At 40.2% G+C, this 24389-nt stretch overlaps 1 protein-coding gene across 3 annotated transcripts in view; it reads left to right on the forward strand.

Annotated features, from left to right (window-relative positions):
* Positions 1–3307: 3307 nt before the first annotated feature.
* PLEKHS1 (pleckstrin homology domain containing S1) overlaps positions 3308–24389 on the forward strand; it is a 32322-nt gene continuing 11240 nt past the window's right edge. Inside the window, exons 1-10 of one of the 3 annotated variants that reach the window (XM_061162715.1) lie at positions 3308–3883; positions 6252–6298; positions 11908–11996; positions 12108–12214; positions 12539–12673; positions 17261–17336; positions 18407–18517; positions 20305–20430; positions 23396–23511; positions 24009–24215. In XM_061162715.1, the coding sequence (XP_061018698.1) occupies positions 6271–6298; positions 11908–11996; positions 12108–12214; positions 12539–12673; positions 17261–17336; positions 18407–18517; positions 20305–20430; positions 23396–23511; positions 24009–24215 (995 nt within the window). In that variant the 5' untranslated portion in view covers positions 3308–3883; positions 6252–6270. Of the gene's footprint in view, positions 3884–6251; positions 6299–11907; positions 11997–12107; positions 12215–12538; positions 12674–17260; positions 17337–18403; positions 18518–20304; positions 20431–23395; positions 23512–24008; positions 24216–24389 lie in introns of all 3 variants that reach the window. The other 2 variants (XM_061162716.1, XM_061162718.1) reach the window with 2 other exon arrangements.

The raw sequence follows: 24389 nt of genomic DNA on the forward strand, positions 1-24389 counted from the left end.
ATTTTGCAGCCTTGTGGAGTAAGAGACAGACATTAATAAAATAATCAGACAAATGAAGATAAAATCACGAATGGGAAAATGTGTTCTGAAGTTAACACAGCACCAAGATAATGTACCAAGAAAGAATCTTGCCTTATCTAAGGAAAAGAGGGAATCTCTGGGAAGTGGAGAAGTTTTCCAGGTGAAGAGATGAGAAAAGAATGAATCAGAGAGAGGGAACAGTAGGTACACAGGTAAAGATGCCTAGAGGGCAGGGAGCATAAGTGGGAGTTCTCAGAGGTGATCTCGGAGAGGGAGTCAGGGACCAGGTAATGATGTCATCAACAGACATTCTGCATCCTCTATCTTCCTGATAACTGTACTTCAATTTTGTTCAGATGCTAAGGAAAAGGATCATGATTGGTCCAAGCCAACCCAGGAAATCGCATTTCCTCTTGGTCAACAATAGACCTTGAGGTGACACAAGACTTATTTTGTACAATTTGATGTAAGGGGAAGTCTCTGCAGGTCTTGTAAGAAATTTTTTTCCTCCTTAAAGTGGAAGGTATATAAAGAGAATCTTCCTTTTCCCTCAACCCTTCTCTGCTGCTTGAGATGCTGTCTTGTGAAACTATGATGCTTCTGATAGCAAATGTATGGCCATATAGAAAAAAATCAAGAAAATCAGAGACATGAATTCAACCTTCTAACATCACTGAATCATCAAACCAACTCTGAATCTGGTTCACTTCAGACATCTTACATGATATATGATAAGCAAATTATAAGCCACTATTGTTGAATACTTTTTTTTTTCACTTGCGACCAAAAGCAATCCTGACTGTAGCAATTCTCAGTCATGGAAGAGAATGATAGAAAACATTTTATATTATCTATCCTGTACTCTTTACAAATTTAAGATGATTCAGATTGCCACCAAATAGGCCATAGAAAGTAGATTTTCATCTATTATCATTTTAACACAATCTAAAAGGCACCCTAGTTGGTTTTTTTTTTTTCTGTGTACAGCTTTCCCCTTGCTTCCCTTGGAGTCATTGTTCTAAAGAAGAGGTACAGCAAGAATATCCTGAAGTGATGTGATTGATGTCACTCCCTCACTGGTGACATCAACAAAGGCATATATACTATCCACTTGGAGAACAAGCGTGCAACATGCAATGAGACAGCCTGCATGTTGATGAGTCATTGGCTTTGCCTCAAGGGCATCACATAATCAGAACTGAATGGGTACTTGGAGTTCCTTAACAAAGGGACAGCAATGGGGTTAGGAGGCCCAGGAAGTATCAACCTCTGTAGGGTCACACAGTTGGTGGCAGAACAGGCCAAGAGCCCGGGCTGACTGATCCCAGCGTAGGATTTAACACAGTAGAGGGTACCAAGGGTACATATAAGCTTAATAGTCAAGACAGTCTGATCTCTTGTGGTCTCCATGTTAGCTCTATGACTTTGAGCAAGTTGTTTTTTCTCTCTAAATTTCAATTTCCTCTTTTCAAAAGTAAGGCATCACAGCACTTATCCTACAAAATTGTTGGGATTAAATAAAATATTATATGTAAAAGAAAAGTTCCCAAGTGTTAGGTCATATAATATAAACTGTTCAGTTGTGTTTTGCTTAAAAGGCAGCGGAGCCAAGCACCTCTTTCATGATAGAAAAGCACAACTGGCAAAATCAGGAAATAATTTACTTGATATTTCAAATGAACAAGTGATTGGCCTTTTGCAACAGGTATTTCACTGATCTCTTGTTTACAGGTCACTGACGATAATACAGAAAACTATACTTGCTTTTCATAGGTATGGTCAGTTTTTACAAGCTTAGTATTTGGTGTCTACTTGCCATTTTTTAAATTTTCTAGATGGCATCTACAGTACAAATAACTCTCATAGGCACCTGTAAGATATATTAAGCCTTTTCTTCAAAGAGCTTTATAATACTGTTAGGAAAATATGGCCAAAAAAACCTAGAACAAGGTGAACTGGGTTGGGTAGATATTTGAATGGATACACAGATGAATGGATGGAAGATGGATGAATGGATGGGGAGTTCCTTTTTCTGTTTAACTGGTTTATAGCCTTTCCAAAGGAATGCAGTCTTAAAGTAATCTTTTCTCCTTTGCTTTTTGGTTAAGTCCCTGGATTATGAGATACTGTCTGTAGCTTTATAGTTCTGAGTAAGTAGAGAGCAGCAGCAGATTTTCAAGAGCTACTTAGAGCAAAAACTAATGATGTCTGGTTAAAGATCAAATGTAAAAATACTAAAAACTATTTTTTGAGTAGTTAAAACCTGGCCTAAGGAAACATCTAGAGAAATACATTCCAAGAAATTATTTCTTCTCACTCAAGCAAAAGCTGTCCTATGCAGGAAGTAAACTATAAAATACTCACTTCTGCATTTCTGAAATTCATCTGTTTGCTAAATGAAGTATATTACCTGCACCCTCCATAAGGTACCAAAAGGGAAAGCAGAGAAATAACCATTGTTGAATGCATTGAATTGAATGCATTGAATGTCAACAATAATCCATTGTTGAATGGATCAAGTACTGTGCTATAGGGTTTTTATGGTGAAATCTTCATTTTTAAAAGCTCCTGTGAGGTTATTATTATCCACCCCATTTTTCAAATGAGGAAGCAGACTCAGAGAACTTGAATAACTGGCCAAAATCATTCAGTGACTATCTGGTAGAGCTGGTTCAAATCCAGCTACACTAGTGAAGACAAAAATTAAAATTATGTACTTCTACTTCTGAAGGTGATATCAGAAGTTAATCATTTGCCACTTCCTCTTTCCCCTAAAAACAATTTAATAGAAATGAAAATATATCTAGGGCCCTTTGGTGACCAGATATAACTGAGACTGACCAGTCACGGTAGCCTGCTTTTTTTTTTTTTTTTTTGGAGTAACTAATAATTATCGAAGATTACAATTGTACAATATGGAGAAGTATAGAACAAAATACAATTATCGGGGAACAGTTGCTATACAATATTGTCTTGGCCTCTGCCACACACCAACATGAATCAGCCACAGGTATGTATAGGTCTCCTCCCTCCTGAACCCCACTCCCATCTCCCACCCCATCCTACCCTTCTAGATTGTCACTGAGCACTGGGTTGAGCTCCCTGCTTCACACAGCAAATCCTTTTGCTGTCTATTTTACATATGGTAACGTATATGTTTCCATTTACTCTCTCAATTTGTCCCACTCTCTCCTTCCCCCATGGTGTCCACAAGTCTGTTCTCTGTTTCTGCATCTCCATTGTTTTTCAGAGTTGTTGGTGGCTGTGCAGGATGTTCAAGACAGCTTGCCCAGTGCCACGCTGTTGATGACCACTCCATTATGGATATATAAGCAAATCTTCAGGAAGACCCTTGGCATGTGCAAGTGTGCTGGAGAAGCCAGGCTTTTGTTTCTTCATCTGGCATAAGAGAACCCTTCCTAACTTCCCCAGGAGGACCCTGGGAGGGTTTGGATGGGTGGATAGCAAAGGAATTGTTTCACCGGCAGTCACCACAGGAGGTCAAGACTGGGCTGGCACTGTTTTCAATAACAGCCATTGTGATCGTGGTCCAAAGTCTGGCAGAAACTTTTTATATGTTTGCTTTCGTTTTGTTGTTAGACACCTGGAATGCCAAGGGCAGTTCTGTGCCAAACCACAAGAAGAATGAAAGCCCAGGACTTCCCTCAGGTCACCAGCTTCCTTCAGCTTGGGGCAAGAGTAAAATCTGCCCGAAGGTAGAAGTTTGGGAATTTCCCATTGGCTCACATTTCAAACAAGCTTGTACTTAATCCTCAGAGCTCAGAGTGAGCAGGGGTGAGTTCAAGAGACACAGGAACAGTGCACTCTGCTGAGAAACACACTAGCGACCACCTGGCTTCCAGTAAGTACTGCTTGACGTGATAAGTGATGAGTCCGGGTTCTCAAGGCTGTGCCAATCTGGGCTGTCGTGACTCTTTCTTCATAACCTTCTTGGGCTGTACCATCAGAGGGAAATAAGACCTCTTGGGATCACACTCATCAGATTTAATTATAATGAACAGGTTAGGCAACCAGACTGGGTTGAGTCTCCTGAATAAGATCAAAGAGCTAAATCTGAAAAGATTTTTTGTTTGGGGGTAATGACAAGAAATAAAAGCTGAACTATGAACAGATTTAATTCTTTTTTTCTCAGATAAAAGGAAGGGCAAAGTAGTTCAGACACCAGCTCTCAAGTTAGGATTCTGACTCTGCTGTTTCTTAGTTATGTGATCAAAAGCAAACTACTTAATCTCTCCAGTAACAGTTTCCTAGTCTGTAAAATGGATATCGTATCACTGTAAGAATAATGAAAACTTTATAGTATTGTATCTTATTGTTATGTTATGTTGAATCTCATTAGATTTCATATATGTGATAGATAATATTAAAGTCTTGCTTATATTATATAAGCAGAGTTTCATATATGTGATAGATAATATTAATATTAAAGTTTTGCTTATATAAGCAGAGTTTATATAATAGATTTCGTGTTTTCATGTGCATGTAATCATAGATTTCATATATATGTATACATATACTGGATTTCATTAAAATAATTTGAATTTGATATAACATAAATTAAATTGCATATATATAATATGCGATATATGAAATCCAGATATGTATACATATATATGAAATCCACTGATATATATAAACATATAAAATCTATTTTTACAGGTTTTGCTTAGAAGTGCTTAGAATGTATTAAACACTTAGTGCATGCCAGTCATTAAGAAGCAATCATAGACTCTCTGACCTGGACATGACCTAACAAGCAGCACTTATAAAGCACCTATAAATTACTGAATACTCTTTGCCAGATTATCTCAAGTAATACTGATAAATCCTATGAGGGTAGTGAGATTATCACTTCTGTTTTATAGATGAAGAAACAGGGGTATAGAGAGGTTAACATGTACATATGTACACACATGTAATATACATACATATAGTATACTATGTGTGTATGTGTATATAGAGAGTATAGTATATACTATGTAGTATATAGGATTCCCCGGTTGTTCAGCTGGTAAAGAATGAGTCTGCCAATGGAGGATACACAAGAGACGTGGGTCTGATCCCTGGGTCAGGAAGATCCCCTGGAGGAGGAAATGGCACCCCACTCCAATATTCTTGCCTGGAAAATTCCATAGACAGAGGAGCCTGATTGGTTACAGTCCATGGGGTCGCAAAAGAGTCAGACATGACTGAGAACATATGCACGCAGAAAGCAGCATAGAGAGATGGGAGGGACAAAATGCTTTTCCAATACTTCCGTCCTTCACCTGAGTTATCTAATGAATAATTGTGTGTGCGATATGAACATGTATCTTTCAAGAATTCCTGTGAGTCACTTATACCATTTATACCCTGGGAGGAATGAGAGTTTATGCTGGAGAAAGGGAGCACTCAGGAAAGGAGGAATGAGCTCATGCCAACCGGAGAGGAAAGGACCCTTTGGCTCCTCCCATTTACTGGGATGACCCTGGCACTGCCCTGTTCAGTGCTTCCTCCTATGTGAGTCCTATGAACTCAAGGTAAAAATTTGATTCCTGATTTAAAGATCACACCTGCCCCTTGGGCTTTCATCCTGTGGGACCCCTCTACGCGCAGGGCCTCATATCAGTCACAGGATTGCCAGCAGATCTGTGCAGGAAAGGACTTGACCTCTAGAGTCAGTCTGAGCATATCAGCCTGAGCTCCGAGGGTTGGGCAGCCTTGGGAACAGGCCTCTCGGGTGGCAGAGGCAGTTTAAGGACAGGGGTGTGCCCTGGTACTTGCTCTCAGGTTTCTCTCTAGAGAAAATGAGTTCCTGGCACAGAGAAGAGCTTATTGTGGGCTTCCTTGTGGCCAGGAATGCTTTATCCGCTGCATTTGGTCCATAGCATCCTGCCCTCTGCCCTGTTCTTGTCTCCCTCGTTTGGTGTTTCTGTCTCCAGGGGCTCTCTTGTCAGAGCCACTTAAGAGGCAGAAATGGAGAAAGTCCAGGGAAGATGCTCCTTCAGTCACCCAGCAACACTTCCACAGAACTGGTACTTGGTGAGCACAGGCTGCTGGGATGGTCCTCGTTACCATGACTGCTATCAGCCTCAAGGGCAGGACGGAAAGCGGGGCTGATAACCCGTCTCATCAACAGTCGAGAGTGCCATTCTGGCTCTTGGTTGAGTGGCTATCAGTGAAGCATACTGTCATTTGGGGACTAACACTTAGTCCTTTTTTTTTGGCAGGTGAGAACAGACAGCCATAATGGAGCGCAAACCTCAGAAGAGTTCAGGTACCCAAGGGGCGTACTCTCAGAAGGAAAAACCTTTTTATTGGAAGTGATGATCAATTCCCATAAAAATAGCCAGGATACAGAATATGGTTTTAGTAAGGATAATGGGTAGCATTCCAGGGTAATGATTGTTGATGCGGAGAATGTAGCAGAGACTGTTAGATTCGGTTAATTATTTTGTAAGAGCTCACTTATCTAGAACTCTGGCATTTTCCAACTTTTATGGATCAAATGTTTCATGGAGATGGTATTGATACTAACAGCACACTATAGCCCCGAGAAGACTGGAAAATATTTCCTTAATTTTATAGGAAACTCTCACTTGGACAGAAACACCTAAATTGTTACCAAAGTTTATTATGGGGCTAGATTAAGGGACATCATTCAGATGTTCTTGCTTCATGCTCATATGTCTCACCATGTAAATGACTCAACAGAAGCGTCACATTTAGGATGAAGTAACTTCGAAATCAAACTATCCAATTCAATTCAAAAATAAATATTAATGAATAATTATTCAAAGCACCTATTATTAGTAAGTTATGATACTTCCTATTGCAGAAGGATGTACATCCTAATTAGTAAGAGTCTTTGCTCTCAATGAGCTTGTAATTTCATTCGGAAGTTAAGATAAACACATCTGAGTAGCTATACTAGGAAGTTAAGATAAGCACAAACAATCAGGATCAGGTTACGACAGGTAAGAGCAAAATGCTGTAAAGTTTGAAGAAAAAGAAAAAAAAAAAAAGCCACACACATAGCTGTGGCAATCCAGAGAGGTTTTATGGAGAAGGCATTTGAACTGGACCCGAAACGATCCAACTGAGTTTCAGAAGAGATTGGGAAAGAAAGCACATCTCAGCAGAAAGAGATGGTGTGACCAAAAGCAATGAGTATGTTAGAGGCAGGTTGTGTTCAAGGAGAATATGGCTATAAAACAGGACAGGAGAGAATAGATTGGTGCCAGGAATTGACCTTGTAGAACCCTGGCAACCCTTGAAGAATTTCAAGCTCAGAAAAGGTATCATGAAATATGCTTTTGAGATTGCTCATATTTTGAGAAAAATAGCTTGATTGTGGTGTAATTGACATACAATCAACTGCACATATTTAAAATGATTTGCATGTATGTGCCTTGGAAATGATCACCACAGCAAGAGAGTAAGCACCTGCATCACTCACAATAATCTTTTTGTGCCTGTTTATAATCCTTCCCTCCAGGGACCAATCCTACTCCACACACTTCTGCTTTCTCTCATTCTAAGTTCATTCGTACTTACTAGAGCTTCACACAAATGGAATCTTACTGAATGAATTCTTTGGTTTCTTTCACTCAACTTAATTCTTTTCTGATTCACCTATGTTGTTACATATATGAAGTTTTTTGTCTAGACAGTCAATTGAATTTTTATGTTTTAAATAGTAAGAAAAATATTCCACATATTTATCCTTGCCGTTACCACTTCAGCGTTCATCATTCACTTGTATAAATTCAGATTTCCATCTGGTATCATTTTTTCACCTGAAAGATTTCCTTTAGCATATCTTATAAAGCAGATCTCCTAATTCTTTCAACTTCTGTATGTCTGAATATGACTTAAAACTGCCTTCATTTCTGAAAGATATGTTTGCTGTATATAAAATTCTAAAATGACCTATTTTTTCTTTCAATAGTTTAAGCATCTTGTTCCACTGGTTTTTGTTATTATTGTTGTTTGCTTGCATTGTTTCTGATGAGAAATCTAATGTCATCTGTATTTTTTCTTCTCTATGCATTAATGTCTTTTCTCCTCCTCTGAAAGTTTTTAAGATTTTTCTTTATCACTGATTTTGAGCAATTTGATATGATGTTCCTTATGAGTTTTCTTCAAATATTTTGTGTTTGGAATTCCTGAGCTGCTTAGATTTCTGAGACAGTTTTCTTTAAATTTGTAAAATTCTCAGCATTATTTCTTCAAATATTTTTTCTGTCTCTCTCCCCCACTTCAGGGACTCCAGTTACTTTAAATTGCTGTTGTTATGCAGTTGTTAAGTTGAGTCTGATTCTTTTCAGCCTCATGGACTGCAGCACACCAGGCTTCTCTGTCCTCCACACTCTCCTGATGTTTGCTTAAATTATGTCCATTGAGTCAGGTCATTTGAAACTGTCCCACAATGCACTGGTGCTTTTTTTAATGTTTGGGGTTTTGTTTTTGTTTTTTTTTTTTTCTTTTCTTTTCACTATGCATTTGTTTTGGTAGTCCTGTTAATCCCATCTGGTATTTCTGTTTTTCTGAGACATTGTAGTTTTCATCTCTAGCTCACTTTGGATCTTTTCTATATCTTCTGTATATCTAATTTCTTGAATGTGCAAAATGCAATTAATAATGCTGGTTTTAATGAACTCGTCTGTTAATTCTCACATCTGTGTCAGTTCTAGGCCTGGTTTGATGGATTGATGATTATCCACATTATGGATAATGCTTTCCTGCCTCTTTGCACAGCTGGTAACTTTTGATTGGTTGCCAGATCTTGCAAATTTTACCTTATTGGGTACTGAATATTTTTGTATTCCTATAAAAAAAAAAAAAGATCTTAATGACCCAGATAACTGTGATGATGCGATCACTTAGCTAGAGCCAGACGTCCTGGAATGCGAAATCAAGTGGGCCTTAGGAAGCATCACTACAAACAAAGCTAGTAGAGGTGATGGAATTCCAGCTGAGCCATTTCAAATCCTAAAAGATGATGCTGTGAAAGTGCTGCACTCAATGTGCCAGCAAATTTGGAAAACTCAGCAGTGGCCACAGGACTGGAAAAGGTCAGTTTTCATTCCAATCCCAAAGAAAGGCAATGCCATAGAATGTTCAAACTATAACACAATTGCACCCATTTCACATACTAGCAAAGTAATGTTCAAAATTATCCAAGCAAGGCTTCAACAGTATGTGAACCGTGAACTTCCAGATGTTCAAGCTGGTTTTAGAAAAGGCAGAGGAAGCAGAGGTCAAATTGCCAGCATCTGTTGGATCATAGAAAAAAAGGGAGTTTCAGAAAAACATCTACTTCTGCTTTCTTAACTATACTAAAGCCTTTGACTGTGTGGATCACAACAAACTGTGGAAAATTCTGAAAGAGATGGGGATACCAGACCACCTTATCTGCCTTCTAAGAAACTTGTGTCCTGGTCAAGAAGCAACAGTTAGAACTGGACATGGAACAATGGACTGGTTCAAAATTGGGAAAGGAGTACGTCAAGGCTGTATACTGTCACCCTGTTTATTTAACTTCTATGCAGAGTACATCTTGTGAAACACCAGGCTGGATGAAGCACAAGCTGGAATCAAGATTGCTGGGAGAAATATCAATTACCTCAGATATGCAGATGACACTACCCTTATGGCAGAAAGCAATGAGGAACTAAAGAGCCTCTTGATGAAAGTACAAGAGGAGAGTGAAAAAGCTGGCTTAAAACTCAAAATTCATAAAACCAAGATCATGGCATCTGGTCTCATCACTTCATGGCAAGTAGATGGGGAAACAATGGAAACATTGAGAGACTTTACTTTCTTGGACTTCGAAATCACTGCAGATGGAGACTGCAGCCATGAAATTAAAAGACACTTGCTCCTTGGAAGGAAAGCTATGGCAAACCTAGACAGCATATTAAAAAGCAGAGACATGACTTTGCCAACAAAGGTCCTTCTACTCAAAGCTGTGGTTTTTCCAGTAGACATGTATAGATGTGAGAGTTGGAGCATAAAAAAAGCTGAGTGCTGAAGACTTGATGCTTTTGAACTGTGGTGCTGGAGAAGACTCTTGAGAGTCCCTGAGACTGCAAGGAGATCAAACCAGTCAATCCTAAAGGAAATCAGTCCTAAATATTCATTGCAAAGACTGATGCTGAAGCTGAAGCTCCAATACTTTGGCCACCTGATGTGAAGAGCCGACTCATTAGGAAAGACCCTGCTGCTGAAAAGATTGAAGTCAGGAGGAGAAGGGGACAACAGAGGATGAGATGGTTGAATGGCATCACCGACTCAATGGACATGAGTTTGAGCAAGCTCCAGGAGATGGTGAAGGACAGAGACATTTGGCGTGCTGAAGTCCATGGGGTCACAAAGAATTAGACATGACTGAGCAACTGAACAAACAAAAAATAAACCTTGAGCTTTTTTTTCTGGGATGCAGTTAAGTTTCTTGCAAACAATTCAATCCTTTTAAGACTTGCTTCTCTGATTTGCTAGATCTGGAGCAGTCCTCACTACTGAGGCAAGACTTTCCTGAGTACTCTTCCCAGAACTCCATAAGTGATCAGTTTTGCTAGTTTGGTTGGAGGGAACAAGTACTTTCTCTGGCCCACCAGAACACTGGGCACTTTCCCTCTAATTTTTTCTAGTAGTTCTTTATCTGGCCTTGAGAAATTTTCCCACACACATATACTGATAAATATTCTTGAATACTTGAAGGGGACCTTATTAATGTCTCTGGGATTCCCTCTCATGCAGCTCTTTCCTCTGTTTTGTGAGCTCTAGCTGCCTTGATCTCCCCGAACTCTCATCTTTGTTCCCCCAGTTCAGGGGTCCACCTGGTCCCACCTCAGTTCCCCTTTTCTGTGCCGTGGGCTGGAAACTCCATCAAGGAAATTGTGGGGCTCACCTAGTTTGTTTCCTCTCTCTTAAAGGTCCATTGACTTTTATCGCCTATGACCAGTGTCTTGAAAACCACTATTTTATATACTTTGTTTATTTTAAACAGGAGAGTAAATCCTATCACTACATCTTTGTCCAAAGTGTAAATTTGGTCAGATTTGGCGTGGGCTTGATACCTGGGTTGGAAAGACCCCCTGAAGTAGGAAATGGAAACCCACTCCGGTATTCTTGTCTGGAAAATCTCATGGACAGAGGAGCCTGGTGGGCTACAGTCCATGGGGTCCCAAAGAATTGAACATGACTGAGCACAAGCACAAACAGATTCTTTAGTAAAGGTTATCTTTTATCAAACTGACGGACGAACTAGAATTTTAGCCTGGATGTAAAAGCAAAGTCAAAATCTTCTTTTCAAAATAAATTCTATTTTAGCAACATTAATTTTTTTCTAAATAATGAAAGTAGTTCATACTTCTTACCGACATTCTCAAAAAATATAGGAAAAATCAAAACTGCCTCTACATTTCAATCCTTACAGAGAAGAAATTAACAATTTGGAAATCTCTTATTTAACAACTTAGCCACCTTATTTTCCATAGCAGGTTATTTTGCTTTTGTTTGGTAAGTCAAAGGGCAAGGCAGAATTATCTGGCTGTGGCTGGTGCTTCAACAGAAATGGAGACAAATCTTCGTTCACATCTAGAGAGCCAATAGCCTCCTCCAGAAATGGGGAGCCAGACAGGTGTGAGCTGAATTAAAGAGCTTCTAAATGTCATCTGAATGAAGGTCCTAACAGTGGATGAATAAGAATCGCACACGTGGTCTTGAGTTTTTTGTTCTCTTGGCCTATAATAGATGTTCTTTTCCATAACTGAATAATTTGAAGACCTTTCCAGAGGTAAATAGTGTTTTTCAACTGAATCAGTTCTTCTCAGAAATTTATAGAAAACAGACTGAGTCCTGTTCACTTTCTTTTACTAGGCAAACAATTTACATTCTATTATGAAAATGAAGTCTGCAAACAAGATTACTTTATTAAGTCACCACCTCCTCAGCTTTTCTTCTCTGCGGTAAGTACTTAAAAAGATTTAACAGGCCTCCCACCAGCCTCATGAGCATTTTTTAAATCCTTTCTCTTCCTCTGAGATTTAACTGAGATGCAAAGTGTTTTCATTTTTCAGACCTCTTGGAAAAAGCGGTTTTTCATTCTGTCAAAGAGTGGGGAAAAGGACTTTAGTCTTTCGTATTACAAAGACCATCATCATCGAGGTTCTATTGAAATTGACCGGTGTGTATCCAATCAAGAAAATGTTGATAACAACAAATACTAACATGTTGCATGCAAATTAGAAAAAGAATTAGCAAACGTTAATTTGTGGAACCAAGACTCTAACTGAAATATGAATTTTTCAGTTAAATTTTAGGCTGAACAAAGTATTTTTAATCAGTGATAAACTAGATCTAAACTTATTTTCTTAAACTATTGGACAATTTTCAAAGCATTGATCAAACAGATCTAAAGTTTTATTCAGTTGGGATCTTAACAATTGAAAAATATTAGTCAGTTTTCTTCCTAATTTTGTATTTTCATCTAATACATTATATCTAATAGAAATTCCAGTGTAGAAGTTGGCATCAGGAGCCATGAAAAAATGCAGTCTGTACAGAAGATGTTTAAATGTCACCCTGATGAAGTGATGTCCATCAAGACCACTAACAGGGAATACTTCCTCATTGGCTATGACAGGTAAGTAGTAAGATAACATGGAGTGTCTCCTGTATGCAGAATAAAAAAAAAAAACAAACAAAAATATTTTAAAACAATAAATATGCCTTGAATAGAAACCAACAGCCACAACCTTATAATCAGCTAGGCATGCATGCGTACTAAGTTGCTTAAGTCGTGTCTGACACTGTGCGACCATATGGACTGTCGCCTGCCAGGCTCCTCTGTCCATGGGATTCTTCAGGTAAGAATACTGGAGTGGGCTGCCATGCCCTCCTTCAGGGGATCTTCCCGACCCAGGGATTGAATCCATGTCTCTTATATCTCCTGCATTGGCAGGCATGTTCTTTACCGCTAGTGCCACCTGGGAATACAAAATAAAAAGTCAAAAAAAAAGAAAGATAATTCCAAAACCAGACAAGGATGCCACAAAAAAAGAAAACTACAGGCCAATATCACTGATGAACATAGATGCAAAAATCCTTAACAAAATTCTAGCAAACAGAATCCAACAACATATTAAAAAAAATCATACTCCATGACCAAGTGGGCTTTATCCCAGGAATGCAAGGATTCTTTAATATCCACAAATCAATCAATGTAATACACCACATTAACAAATTGAAAGATAAAAACCATATGATTATCTCAATAGATGCAGAGAAAGCCTTTGACAAAATTCAACACCCATTCATGATTAAAACTCTCCAGAAAGCAGGAATAGAAGGAACATACCTCAACATAATAAAAGCTATATATGACAAACCCACAGCAAGTATCACCCTCAATGGTGAAAAATTGAAAGCATTTCCCCTGAAATCAGGAACAAGACAAGGGTGCCCACTCTCACCACTACTATTCAACATAGTGTTGGAAGTTTTGGCCACAGCAATCAGAGCAGAAAAAGAAGTAAAAGGAATCCAGATAGGAAAAGAAGAAGTGAAACTCTCGCTGTTTGCAGATGACATGATCCTCTACATAGAAAACCCTAAAGACTCTTCCAGAAAATTACTAGAGCTAATCAATGAATATAGTAAAGTTGCAGGATATAAAATTAACACACAAAAATCCCTTGCATTACTATACACTAACAATGAAAAAACAGAAAGAGAAATTAAGGAAACAATACCATTCACCATTGCAACAAAAAGAATAAAATACTTAGGAGTATATCTACCTAAAGAAACAAAAGACCTATACATAGAAAACTATAAAACACTGATGAAAGAAATCAAAGAGGACACAAACAGATGGAGAAACATACCATGCTCATGGATGGAAGAATCAATATTGTCAAAATGGCTATTCTACCCAAAGCAGTCTATAGATTCAATGCAATCCCTATCAAGCTACCAACGGTATTTTTCACAGAACTAGACCAAAGAATTTCACAATTTGTATGGAAATACAAAAAACCTTGAATAGCCAAAGTAATCTTGAGAAAGAAGAATGGAACTGGAGGAATCAACCTGCCTGACTTCAGACTCTACTACAAAGCCACAGTCATCAAGACAGTATGGTACTGGCACAAAGACAGAAGTATAGATCAATGGAACAGAATAGAAAGCCCAGAGATAAATCCACGAACTTATGGACACCTTATCTTTGACAAAGGAGGCAAGGATATACAATGGAAAAAAGACAACCTCTTTAACAAGTGGTGCTGGGAAAGCTGGTCAACCACTTGTAAAAGAATGAAACTAGAACACTTTCTAACACCATACACAAAAATAAACTCAAAATGGATTAAAGATCTAAATGTAAGACCAGAAACTATAAAACTCCTAGAGGAGAACATAGGCAAAACACTCTCCAACATAAACCACAGCAAGATCCTCTATGACCCACCTCCCAGAATATTGGAAATAAAAGCAAAACTAAACAAATGGGACCTAATGAAACTTAAAAGCTTTTGCACAACAAAGGAAACTATAAGTAAGGTGAAAAGACAGCCCTCAGATTGGGAGAAAATAATAGCAAATGAAGAAACAGACAAAGGATTAATCTCAAAAATATACAAGCAACTCTTGAAGCTCAATTCCAGAAAAATAAATGACCCAGTCAAAAAATGGGCCAAAGAACTAAACAGACATTTCTCCAAAGAAGACATACAGATGGCTAACAAACACATGAAAAGATGCTCAACATCACTCATTATCAGAGAAATGCAAATCAAAACCACAATGAGGTACCATTACATGCCAGTCAGGATGGCTGCTATCCAAAAGTCTACAAGCAATAAATGCTGGAGAGGGTGTGGAGAAAAGGGAACCCTCTTACACTGTTGGTGGGAATGCAAACTAGTACAGCCGCTATGGAGAACAGTGTGGAGATTTCTTAAAAAACTGGAAATAGAACTGCCATATGACCCAGCAATCCCACTTCTGGGCATACACACTGAGGAAACCAGATCTGAAAGAGACACGTGCACCCCAATGTTCATCGCAGCACTGTTTATAACAGCCAGGACATGGAAGCAACCTAGATGCCCATCAGCAGATGAATGGATAAGGAAGCTGTGGTACATATACACCATGGAATATTACTCAGCCGTTAAAAAGAATTCATTTGAATCAGTTCTAATGAGATGGATGAAACTGGAGCCCATTATACAGAGTGAAGTAAGCCAGAAAGATAAAGAACATTACAGCATACTAACACATATATATGGAATTTAGAAAGATGGTAACGACAACCCTATATGCAAAACAGAAAAAGAGACACAGAAGTACAGAACAGACTTTTGAACTCTGTGGGAGAAGATGAGGGTGGGATGTTGCAAAAGAACAGCATGTATATTATCTATGGTGAAACAGGTCACCAGCCCAGGTGGGATACATGAGACAAGTGCTCGAGCCTGGTGCACTGGGAGGACCCAGAGGAATCGGGTGGAGAGGGAGGTGGGAGGGGGAATCGGGATGGGGAATACGTGTAAATCTATTGCTGGTTCGTGTCAATGTATGACAAAACCCACTGAAAAAATAAAAAAATAATAATAAAAAATAAAAAAAATAAAAAAAAAAAAAGAAAGAAACCCATGACTACAACCTTATATACCATCTTGGCAGTCTTTTTTTTTTTTTTTTCTTTTCTTTTGTAGTTTGTTTAGGCTATGCTGGGTCTTCGTTGCTGCACGGGCTTTTCTCTAGTTTCGGTCTACAGGCGTCTCATTGCAGTGGCTTCTCTTGTTGAGGAGCACGGGCTCTAGGGTGCGTGGGCTTCAGTAGCTGCAGTCCTGGGCTCTAGAGCACAGATTCATAGTTCTGGCAACGGGCTTGGTTGCTTCGTGGCATGTGGGATTTTCCCAGACCAGGAATCAAACCTGTCTCCTGTATTGGGAGGCAGACTCTTTACCAGTAAAGCCCTTTGGCATTCTTTATTATGACTTTAGTCTTTATTATGCCCCTTGACACATCACAGTATTCATTTCCTAGGGCTGCCAAAACAATGTGCCATAAACTGGGTGGCTTAGAACAAAAGAAATTTGTTATCTCACTGTTCTAGAGGCTAGGAGCCTGAAATTGAGGTGTTATGGGCCATGACAGTTCTAGAGGTTCTAGAGAAGATCTGTTCCAGGCCTCATTGCTAACTTCTGGTAGTTTCTTGGCCTGCAGCAGCAGACCTCCAGCTCTCCCTATGGTGCTCTCCCTATGTGCACATCTCTGTGTCCAAATTTCTCCTTTTTATAAGAACACTAGTCACTTGGATTAGTACGCCCTACTCCAGTCTGACCTCATCTTCACTAACTACATCTACGACAACCCGACCTGATTTCCAAATAAGGTCACATTCCGAGGTACTGAGGATTGGGATTTCAGCACATGAATTTAAGAGGGCACAGTTCAACCCATAACAATCACCATCACCTCAGAGACACTTTATGTGCAAGAACCCAATATACAAACGTCTGTGCAAGCTACCTATATTAGGGAGGAGCTGTGCCCATCCCTGAAGGAGTCTTCAGTTTTTAAGAAGAGTTTCTGGTGCTGGCAAAGACGCCTAATTAATCCTTTGTAGATGATTATCTGCTTGACAGAGAGGCTAAAGTCGGGGGAGGAAGAAGTATGGAGGAGGCAGCGAACGCTCAAGCCAGAGTATGAAGAAACTTGATCTGCTGTAGATCAACCCCAAGGCGAAAAGCTTTCTTTTCAACTGCCCTGAGAGTCGACAGAAAAGGAGGTGTGATTGATATACATTCGTTCAAACACATCCTTCATAAACACACGCATTCCCTAACGGAGGGACACCTGGAGAGCTACACAAAATGGCGCTGACAGATCAAGGAGCCGCTTACGAACACAAAAGAAATACGTGTCAAAGCCAAAAGCGCCAAGCCCTGTGATTATACTGTTACCTCCCACTTTTCTTCCCATTTCTCTGAGCTTTCCTCACAGAGGTGGCATGAAGGTTAATTCTAGTGTGTGAGTGTGGAGGTGGTGAGGAGCCGGGGATGGGCATTTAAACTTCTCAGGGGGAAAAGTCCTTATTTGCCTGGTACCTACCCCCACTGCCTGTTCCAGGGTTCATAAAAGAATCATTCTCTGGTTCAGGAGGAGTGCAGGCCCCATTGTTGCCACATGCCAGCTGAACGTTTATTTCTTTCAACAGGGAGAAGATTAAAGACTGGGTCTCCTTCTTGTCATCACTCTGCCGGCATATGAAAGCAGCGCACCAGAATACAGAGGTGACTCCATATCACTAATAAAATCGCAGGGCCCCTGAACACAGCCCTCTTTCCCAAGGGAACAATGCAAGCTTTTTTCCCCCGCTTGGCAACTGGCATTAACAAGGAATAAATAAGTGAGAAAGTGTACATCCTTGTAATTTTTATGATTAACAATAGAAAAAAATTCTTTTGTGTTTTACAAGAAAGCTAAAATACAGACACTTCAGATTTTCATTACTGGAGTAGGAGGGGTAAAATTTAACTGTGGCATTTTTTTAATAGTAGCTGAAACGACAGTATTTTCCATCATTGTTATTCAAAGTACATAACAGCTACCTTTGGAATGACTAAGTCCATGGTGGTTTCTATAGAAATGCATTTCACCTGTCTTGTATTTTCAATAGAATGTTTCTCTGATGTAAATGCTAGCAATTTTAAATTGCTTACTTGCTTCATAAGAACCTTTGCTAAATTTACCTAACGTCCTTTCTTAAGATAGGCTTCCCTTGTGTCTCAGCTGGTAAAGAATCCACCTGCAATGTGGGAGACCTGGGTTCAATCCCTGGGTGGGGAAGATCCCCTGAAGAAGGGAAAGGCTACCCACTCCAGTATTCTGGCCTGGACTATACAGTCCATGGGTCTCAAAGAGTCGGACACGACTGAGTGACTTTCACTTCTCATTTCACTTTTCTTAAGACAGACCTTTATTAATGAAACTGGCCTCTAGGTACCATTTTGACATGGTTTCTAGGTTGTCCTATGCTTACAACAAAAGCAGAGGCCAAGGAGAAAGGGAAAGCTAGGGCGTGTCTCAGATGATTAGAGAGAAGGGGCTGGGTACAGAGGGATACAGGGTTGAAAAGACAGGGAAACTCAGAGCATCTCTGAAGGCCAGGCTGGAAGTCCTCAAGTGTTTGGGAGCAGGAGAGGGACAAGATCAGCTTTAATCCTAATGGGAGCAGGCTGACCAGCAGTATAAATGCTAGTGGTCAAAGACTGGGAACAGAGACCCCAAGTCCAGGCTGTTGCTTCATTCTAGACCAGGGATCAATTGTGCCCTGATTCCAATATTCCTTTTTCATAAGCAGGAGAAACTCTCATCAGGTGATAAAAGGCCCTCTTCAGACCCTCTCCTTGGACTTTTCTGCAAGTCAGAGGCTGTCAGCACCACCATGCCAAGAAACAGTCTTCCAGACATGGTAATCAGACTTATCTCTCTTTGTTAGGACATCATGCCTGGAGCTAGCTGATTCAGAAGTCAATTGTATTTGACATCTTCCTCAAAGCCTAATCCATCATGAATGATTCTTGGTCCTAGGATCTATCCTGTATTTAGTCTGTTTCATCTACCATGATAAGCCTCACTGCTTGCCCTGCCTACCTCTAAATCTATTCTTTCATTTTGGATGCTCCTTGTTACACATCCAGGTACATATCCACATTGGGTGGAGATCCTTCAGCTAAACAAAAGCATGGCTGGCAACATCCTCTTTCCTTTCACCCACAGGGCAAAAATTACTTCTGTAAAAAAAAAAAAAAATTCCCCAAACACCACTTGACCATTTATACTCCTGAAGCAATATCAGAGTTCTTATTAATTTCGTGTATTCACCCAAATCAGTCTTACTTCTGTGTGTGTATGTGTGTGTGTGTGTGACTTCAACTTCATCTCTAATGAAATCCGCTTGAGGAAAAAATTATAATACATCTGCCCCTTGAAAGTGATTTGTAATTTTGCCTCAGCTTTCTTAGATTTGTAGGCTTCCTAGTTATGGATATTATTAACAAACAGGCTGGGGTTTTTTTCCTTCTGCCACGGATGCTATTTTGCGTCTTAGAGATGTAACCATTGGCATTCTCTTTTTTTCCCCTTTTTTTCCCCTGGGTACCAGGCACATCTCAACAGGGCCTACCCTCCTGTTTCATCTAGGAGTTCCAACTATTTTAAAAGCTTTTTGTAGCATATCAAATGCACCAGGCCAAATACTTCACTTGGGATTTGCAGTAAAGGTGGTAGGAATAAAGCCTGAGAAGGATAACTCTTTTCAGTAAATGCCTCTTGCCCTCCTGCTTTTCAACTTCCATACCCTTCTTCCTAAAGATAACGTTATTGGTCATTTTGTCTGTTCATGCAGTGTATTCCAATCAGTTCCCATTAAGGGTACCACCTAGATTGTTGGGAGCTGTTGTGGTGGTTGTTTCCAAAGTAGAATGGGAACTCTTCCTCATCCTCAACTCAGCATGGCCTAGCTGCATGAACTTGGAGCTAGAAAAATGGACACAACTTAAATACATCTTTAAAAAATAAAAAGTCACTTTCTTTCAAGGACTTTCTAGAGAACATTCAGAGTTTTTTTTTCCAAACCCACCTCCCCCGCTCTTGCTCTAAGGCATTGTTCTTGAAAGAACTGAATTATAACAATTTTTCTGCCAAGCAAAGCAGCTACTTTGCAGAATGTCCTGTATCTATGAGGGAGGGAAGCAATAATTGGTAGAACCTAGATCACCTTGAAGCCTATAATTCATGTTATCACAAGATCAATGCTAAAAAATTGCATTGGAAACAATAGAGGTATACAAGCAGAACACAGAAGAGGAATATTGAGCAGAAAGGGAAAAGATGCAGTGTCTTGACTTACCTTCTCAGATGGCACTGGGTGAAAAATAGGAAAAGAGGAGAGTAAGGATTTTGTGGCAGAGCTTAGTGACAGAACTCTACCCACCAGAGAGAATCACTTATTTTGAGTTCCAGGACCCAATAGTAGAGAAAAGCCTGAAAGATGGGCTTATAGTTTTTTATCAGTGGTAACCCAGGCTCAAGAAGCAAGGTTAATTTGTATGGGCTTCTGGATATAAACCTGGAAGATCCTTGGATGTTCTCAACCCAATTACTCTATTATGCCTTTTCCAGAAAACATGTGGTTTAATTCTGTCTCTTGCAAAGAAAAAGAAAAAGCATTCATTCTGTCTTGATCTCTTGATTCAGCGTTTAGTGAAAGAACATCCTCCAGGACTCAGAGGAGCTCGCCTATCGCATGACTTCTCATCAGAAATCTCTCAAGATTCAGAAGAAGAGAGCCATTATATTAGTCCTCGGAGTATTCTTTTAGAGGTAACCTCTCCCACCCATTAGTCATCTATTCCTTCTACAAATATTTACTGAGCCCCTACCAGGCACTTAGATTAGGTTCCGAATCAGACATAGGTGATGTGCTCACAGTGTTGACACTTTGATAGGAGCTAACCAGGACACACAACAAAAAAGTCTCTATGCTGAAGAGAGTCGCTTGTAAAATGCTCAGAGGGCCTGAGGGGTGGTAGGCAGGGGGAGCTGACTTTCAGACAGAGGCCAGGGAAGGTTCCATGGAGATGACATTTGGCCTTATATGCCAGGCGAAATTTAGACTTGAGGGATGGAGCTGGGGAGTCTTTTTTCCATTCTGGATAGAAACTATAAATATGAACAGACACAACAATATTCTTGGGTGAGAAACTGTGTGGTATGTACCAATCAGTATACTGATCATTGGGAAGCCCCTACTGAGTGCCTTATGTGCACTAATCCTGTCCTATGCTAGGCGTGGTGGCTGCCAGAAAGGACCTGATATCATGCCTGCCCCCCCCCCCCTCCCCCACCGAGCTCACAGTCTTACCAGTCTTAACAGGACGATGCTCCAGCAGAGGTGTGGTCAAAGAACTCTGGAAGCAAACAGCAAGGTCCTATAATATAGCACAGGTAACTGTATTCAATAACCTGTGATAAGCCATAAAGGTAAAGAATATGAAAAAGAATGTATTTATATAATATATAACTGAATCACTCTGCTGTACAGTAGAAATTAACATTGTAAATCAGCTAAATGTCAATAATTTTTTTAAAAAAAAAAAAGAGCCCTGGAGGCAATAGGAAAAAAAAAATTTCTGTCTCCACTGGAGTCAGGGAAAGCTTCAAGATACAGGATGGTATTTGATACATGTATGATGAATAGTTTAGATGAGCTCTAACCTAACATTAACAAGTGGCCTATTGGGGGAAAATGCACAAAAACCAGTAAAAAGACTCAGTCAGACCATGATGGATTATGAATGCCAAGTTGACGTCATGCTACAGGCAACATAGGGGGCAGTAGCAGCTTCTCAATCAGGAAGGAGCAAAACCAAATTATCTTCTAGTACTGTTAACCCTGGGCTTCCCAGCTGGCTCAGTGGTAAAGAATCCACCTGCCAATGCAGGAGACACAGGTTCAGCCCCTGGGTGGGGATGATCCCCTAGAGTAGGAAATGGCAGCCCACTCCAGTATTCTTGCCTGGAAAATTCCATGGATAGAGGAGGCTGGAAGCTACAGTCCCTGGGGTCGTAAAGAGTCAGACTTGACTGAGCACTCACTATTAACCTAGCAACTATATTCAAGGTGGACAATGGAGAAAAGAGAATGGAAATAGAAGGTAGGAAGACAGAATTGGGGGGAGGGGGGCAAGAGTTCTCAAACCAGGGGGAGGGGTGTTTGCAAAATGATGACTTGTGTTCATATGAAGGAAGCATTCTGAGGTCAAGTAACTTCTAGAAACAGTAAATCAAAGTAATTTACACAAGCTTCTTTTGCTGTAGAATTCTCAGAGCCTTTAGTATGCAGTGGTGCCTTATAAACAGCCAAGCAAAACTCAATTCATAACATGTGACCACAGGACCCTGCTTTACCCCAGATTTTTTCACAGCTGTGTTCTCTGGGACACAGTGACAGCAACTAGTCTTTTCATGACCGTCGAACCAATCGGTCAGGTGATATGAACACTAAGCTATAATGTCCGGCATTTTCTAGGTACTTTATGAGATGCAAGGTCTAGTTAGGCAAATAAAACTAAGCTAGTAACTTCCCTGGCAGTCCAGTGGTTAAGACTTTGCCTTCCAGTGAAGGGAGTGTGGGTTCTATCCCTGGTCCGGGAGCTAGGATCCCATGTGCTTTGCACCAGAAAACCAAAACATGAAACAGAAACCATATTTTAACAATTTCACTAAAGACTTTAAAAATAGTCCACCTCAAAAAAAAATCTTAAAAAAAAAAACAACAGAAGACCGTTACAAAAATTAAGTGCAACACTGTGCCATAGAAGTTCAGAGAAGGGAAATGTTGGCAGTGGTTAGTGTGGTCAGAAAGACCTCAGGCCAGGCCTGAATACAGCATCATTAGACAGAAGGGAGGGCTTCCCAGGTGGAGCTAGTGGTAAAGAATCTGCCTGCTAATACAGGAGATATAAGAGACTTGGGTTTGATTCCCGGGTTGGGAGGATCCTCTGGAAGAGGGCACGGCAAGCCACTCCAGTATTCTTGCCTGGAGAATCCCATGGACAGAGGAGCCTGGCAGGCTGTGGTCCATAGGGTCTCAAAGAGTCAGACACAATGGAAGCGACTTAGCATGCACATGGACAGAGGGGAAAGGGGGCACTCCAGGCAAAGAAAACAGCATGAAATGGGCACTAGAAGCACACTGTTTGTAAGGGGTGTAGTGGGAGGGCTGGCTTGTCTGGAATGAAATGTTCCAATAATGGTTGATGATTTTTTAGGTAGGCCGTCAAAAGCCCTTAGGAAATTTTGAGAAACCATTGCCCCAAATGACTCAATTCTGACCACCTTGGTGGGGAGCCCCCAGAGGGCAGTATTTTCTAGGACCTTCACAGCCCCTTGAAGCAGTTTGTCTGCCTGTGAGCAGAGTAGCCTGCTCTCTACAGAGAGAGGCCAGCCCTGCATTGTGTCAGAGTCTTTGACCCAGGTGATATTATTCTATAATAGCACCGGTTGGGAGAAAAAGAGTTCATGTCATTAACTGCCTAGTGATGAAACGAAAAAATAAATAGCAATTTAGTTCAGTAGTGCACTTGTATCAGGAGTGTGGGGAACCCAAGAGAAGAAAACAGTGAGTCTGCAGAAATTTTGCTGGATCGTTCTCTCAGAACGAGCACCGCTGTTCAATGGTAGAGGTACTTACGGTTTCAGGGACCAGAGCCATCAAGAAGGGGGCAACAAGGTACCTGGCTTATTGGTAGACTTGCATCCTTATATCTCTGCCTCTTTTCTATAGTTGGATAATATTATTGCCGCCAATGATTCTGGGGAACTCACTGTCCCCATTGGACTTCGTAGTCCAGACCAGGTCTCCAAGACAGCTGAGCGTCGTTACATGTCAATGAAATCCTGGTAAGTAAAACTGCCATACTCTAAAATTTGCCCTTAGCTAATGTACTGTTCTAGAACAATTGCTGTCAGTTCATTTAAAGGATTGATATAATAACACAAATGCATTACCATAGACCAAATTCAGCATATTATTAATCTCAAAACAAGAAAAAGTGAGAATGGTTTCCCTACCTATAGAAAACGCTTAGTGACATTCTTGGGGCATTTTCTGTCTTGTGGGGCAGTTCTTTCCTATTTTGCATTTACATCTCTCACACTCTGACTTCTGTCTCCAAACCGTCCCAATGTAGAGAGCTATTTTGATTCCATATCCATTTTTAGAAGGAAATTCTATTGGATTTAATTCTGACTGTGGTTGGGATTCTGCTGGTTGGTTATACTTCAAAACACTGTTAATTTTTACACGGCTGTTAGCTACTTAAATCTGATTCACACACCGTGGAAAGTTGTAGACAGACATGCTGAAAAAGCTTTTGTGTTAACTTCTTCTGCTCTAGTCTTCTCAAAGAACTGTCCCTTGAGTCTGTTGATGGCAAAGAGGAATTTCAGCCCCTGGCAGAGATCCAGAATGGGGAGCTTCATCAGCAAGAACAAGCCTCGGGAACTCACTTTTATCTTCCACCTGCCAATTCCGAAGCACAGACCACGATTGACACAAAGCAGTCAGCCTCACTAACTGTTGTGCAACTGTCTATATTAATCAAGTAAAGTCTTCATTTCTAAAATGTTATGGGCCCATAGAGCAAGGCAAACTTCCTTTTGTACTCAGAATTCACATTTTCAAGTAGTTCCTAAAAATCTCCAACTCGGCCAAGAATCTGACCTTGGCCTTGTCCCTGAAGTGGTGGTCAAGGACAGTAAGTACCAGAGCTAGGACT

Source organism: Dama dama, chromosome 15 (assembly GCF_033118175.1).
Source record: "Dama dama isolate Ldn47 chromosome 15, ASM3311817v1, whole genome shotgun sequence".
Lineage (NCBI taxonomy): Eukaryota > Metazoa > Chordata > Mammalia > Artiodactyla > Cervidae > Dama > Dama dama.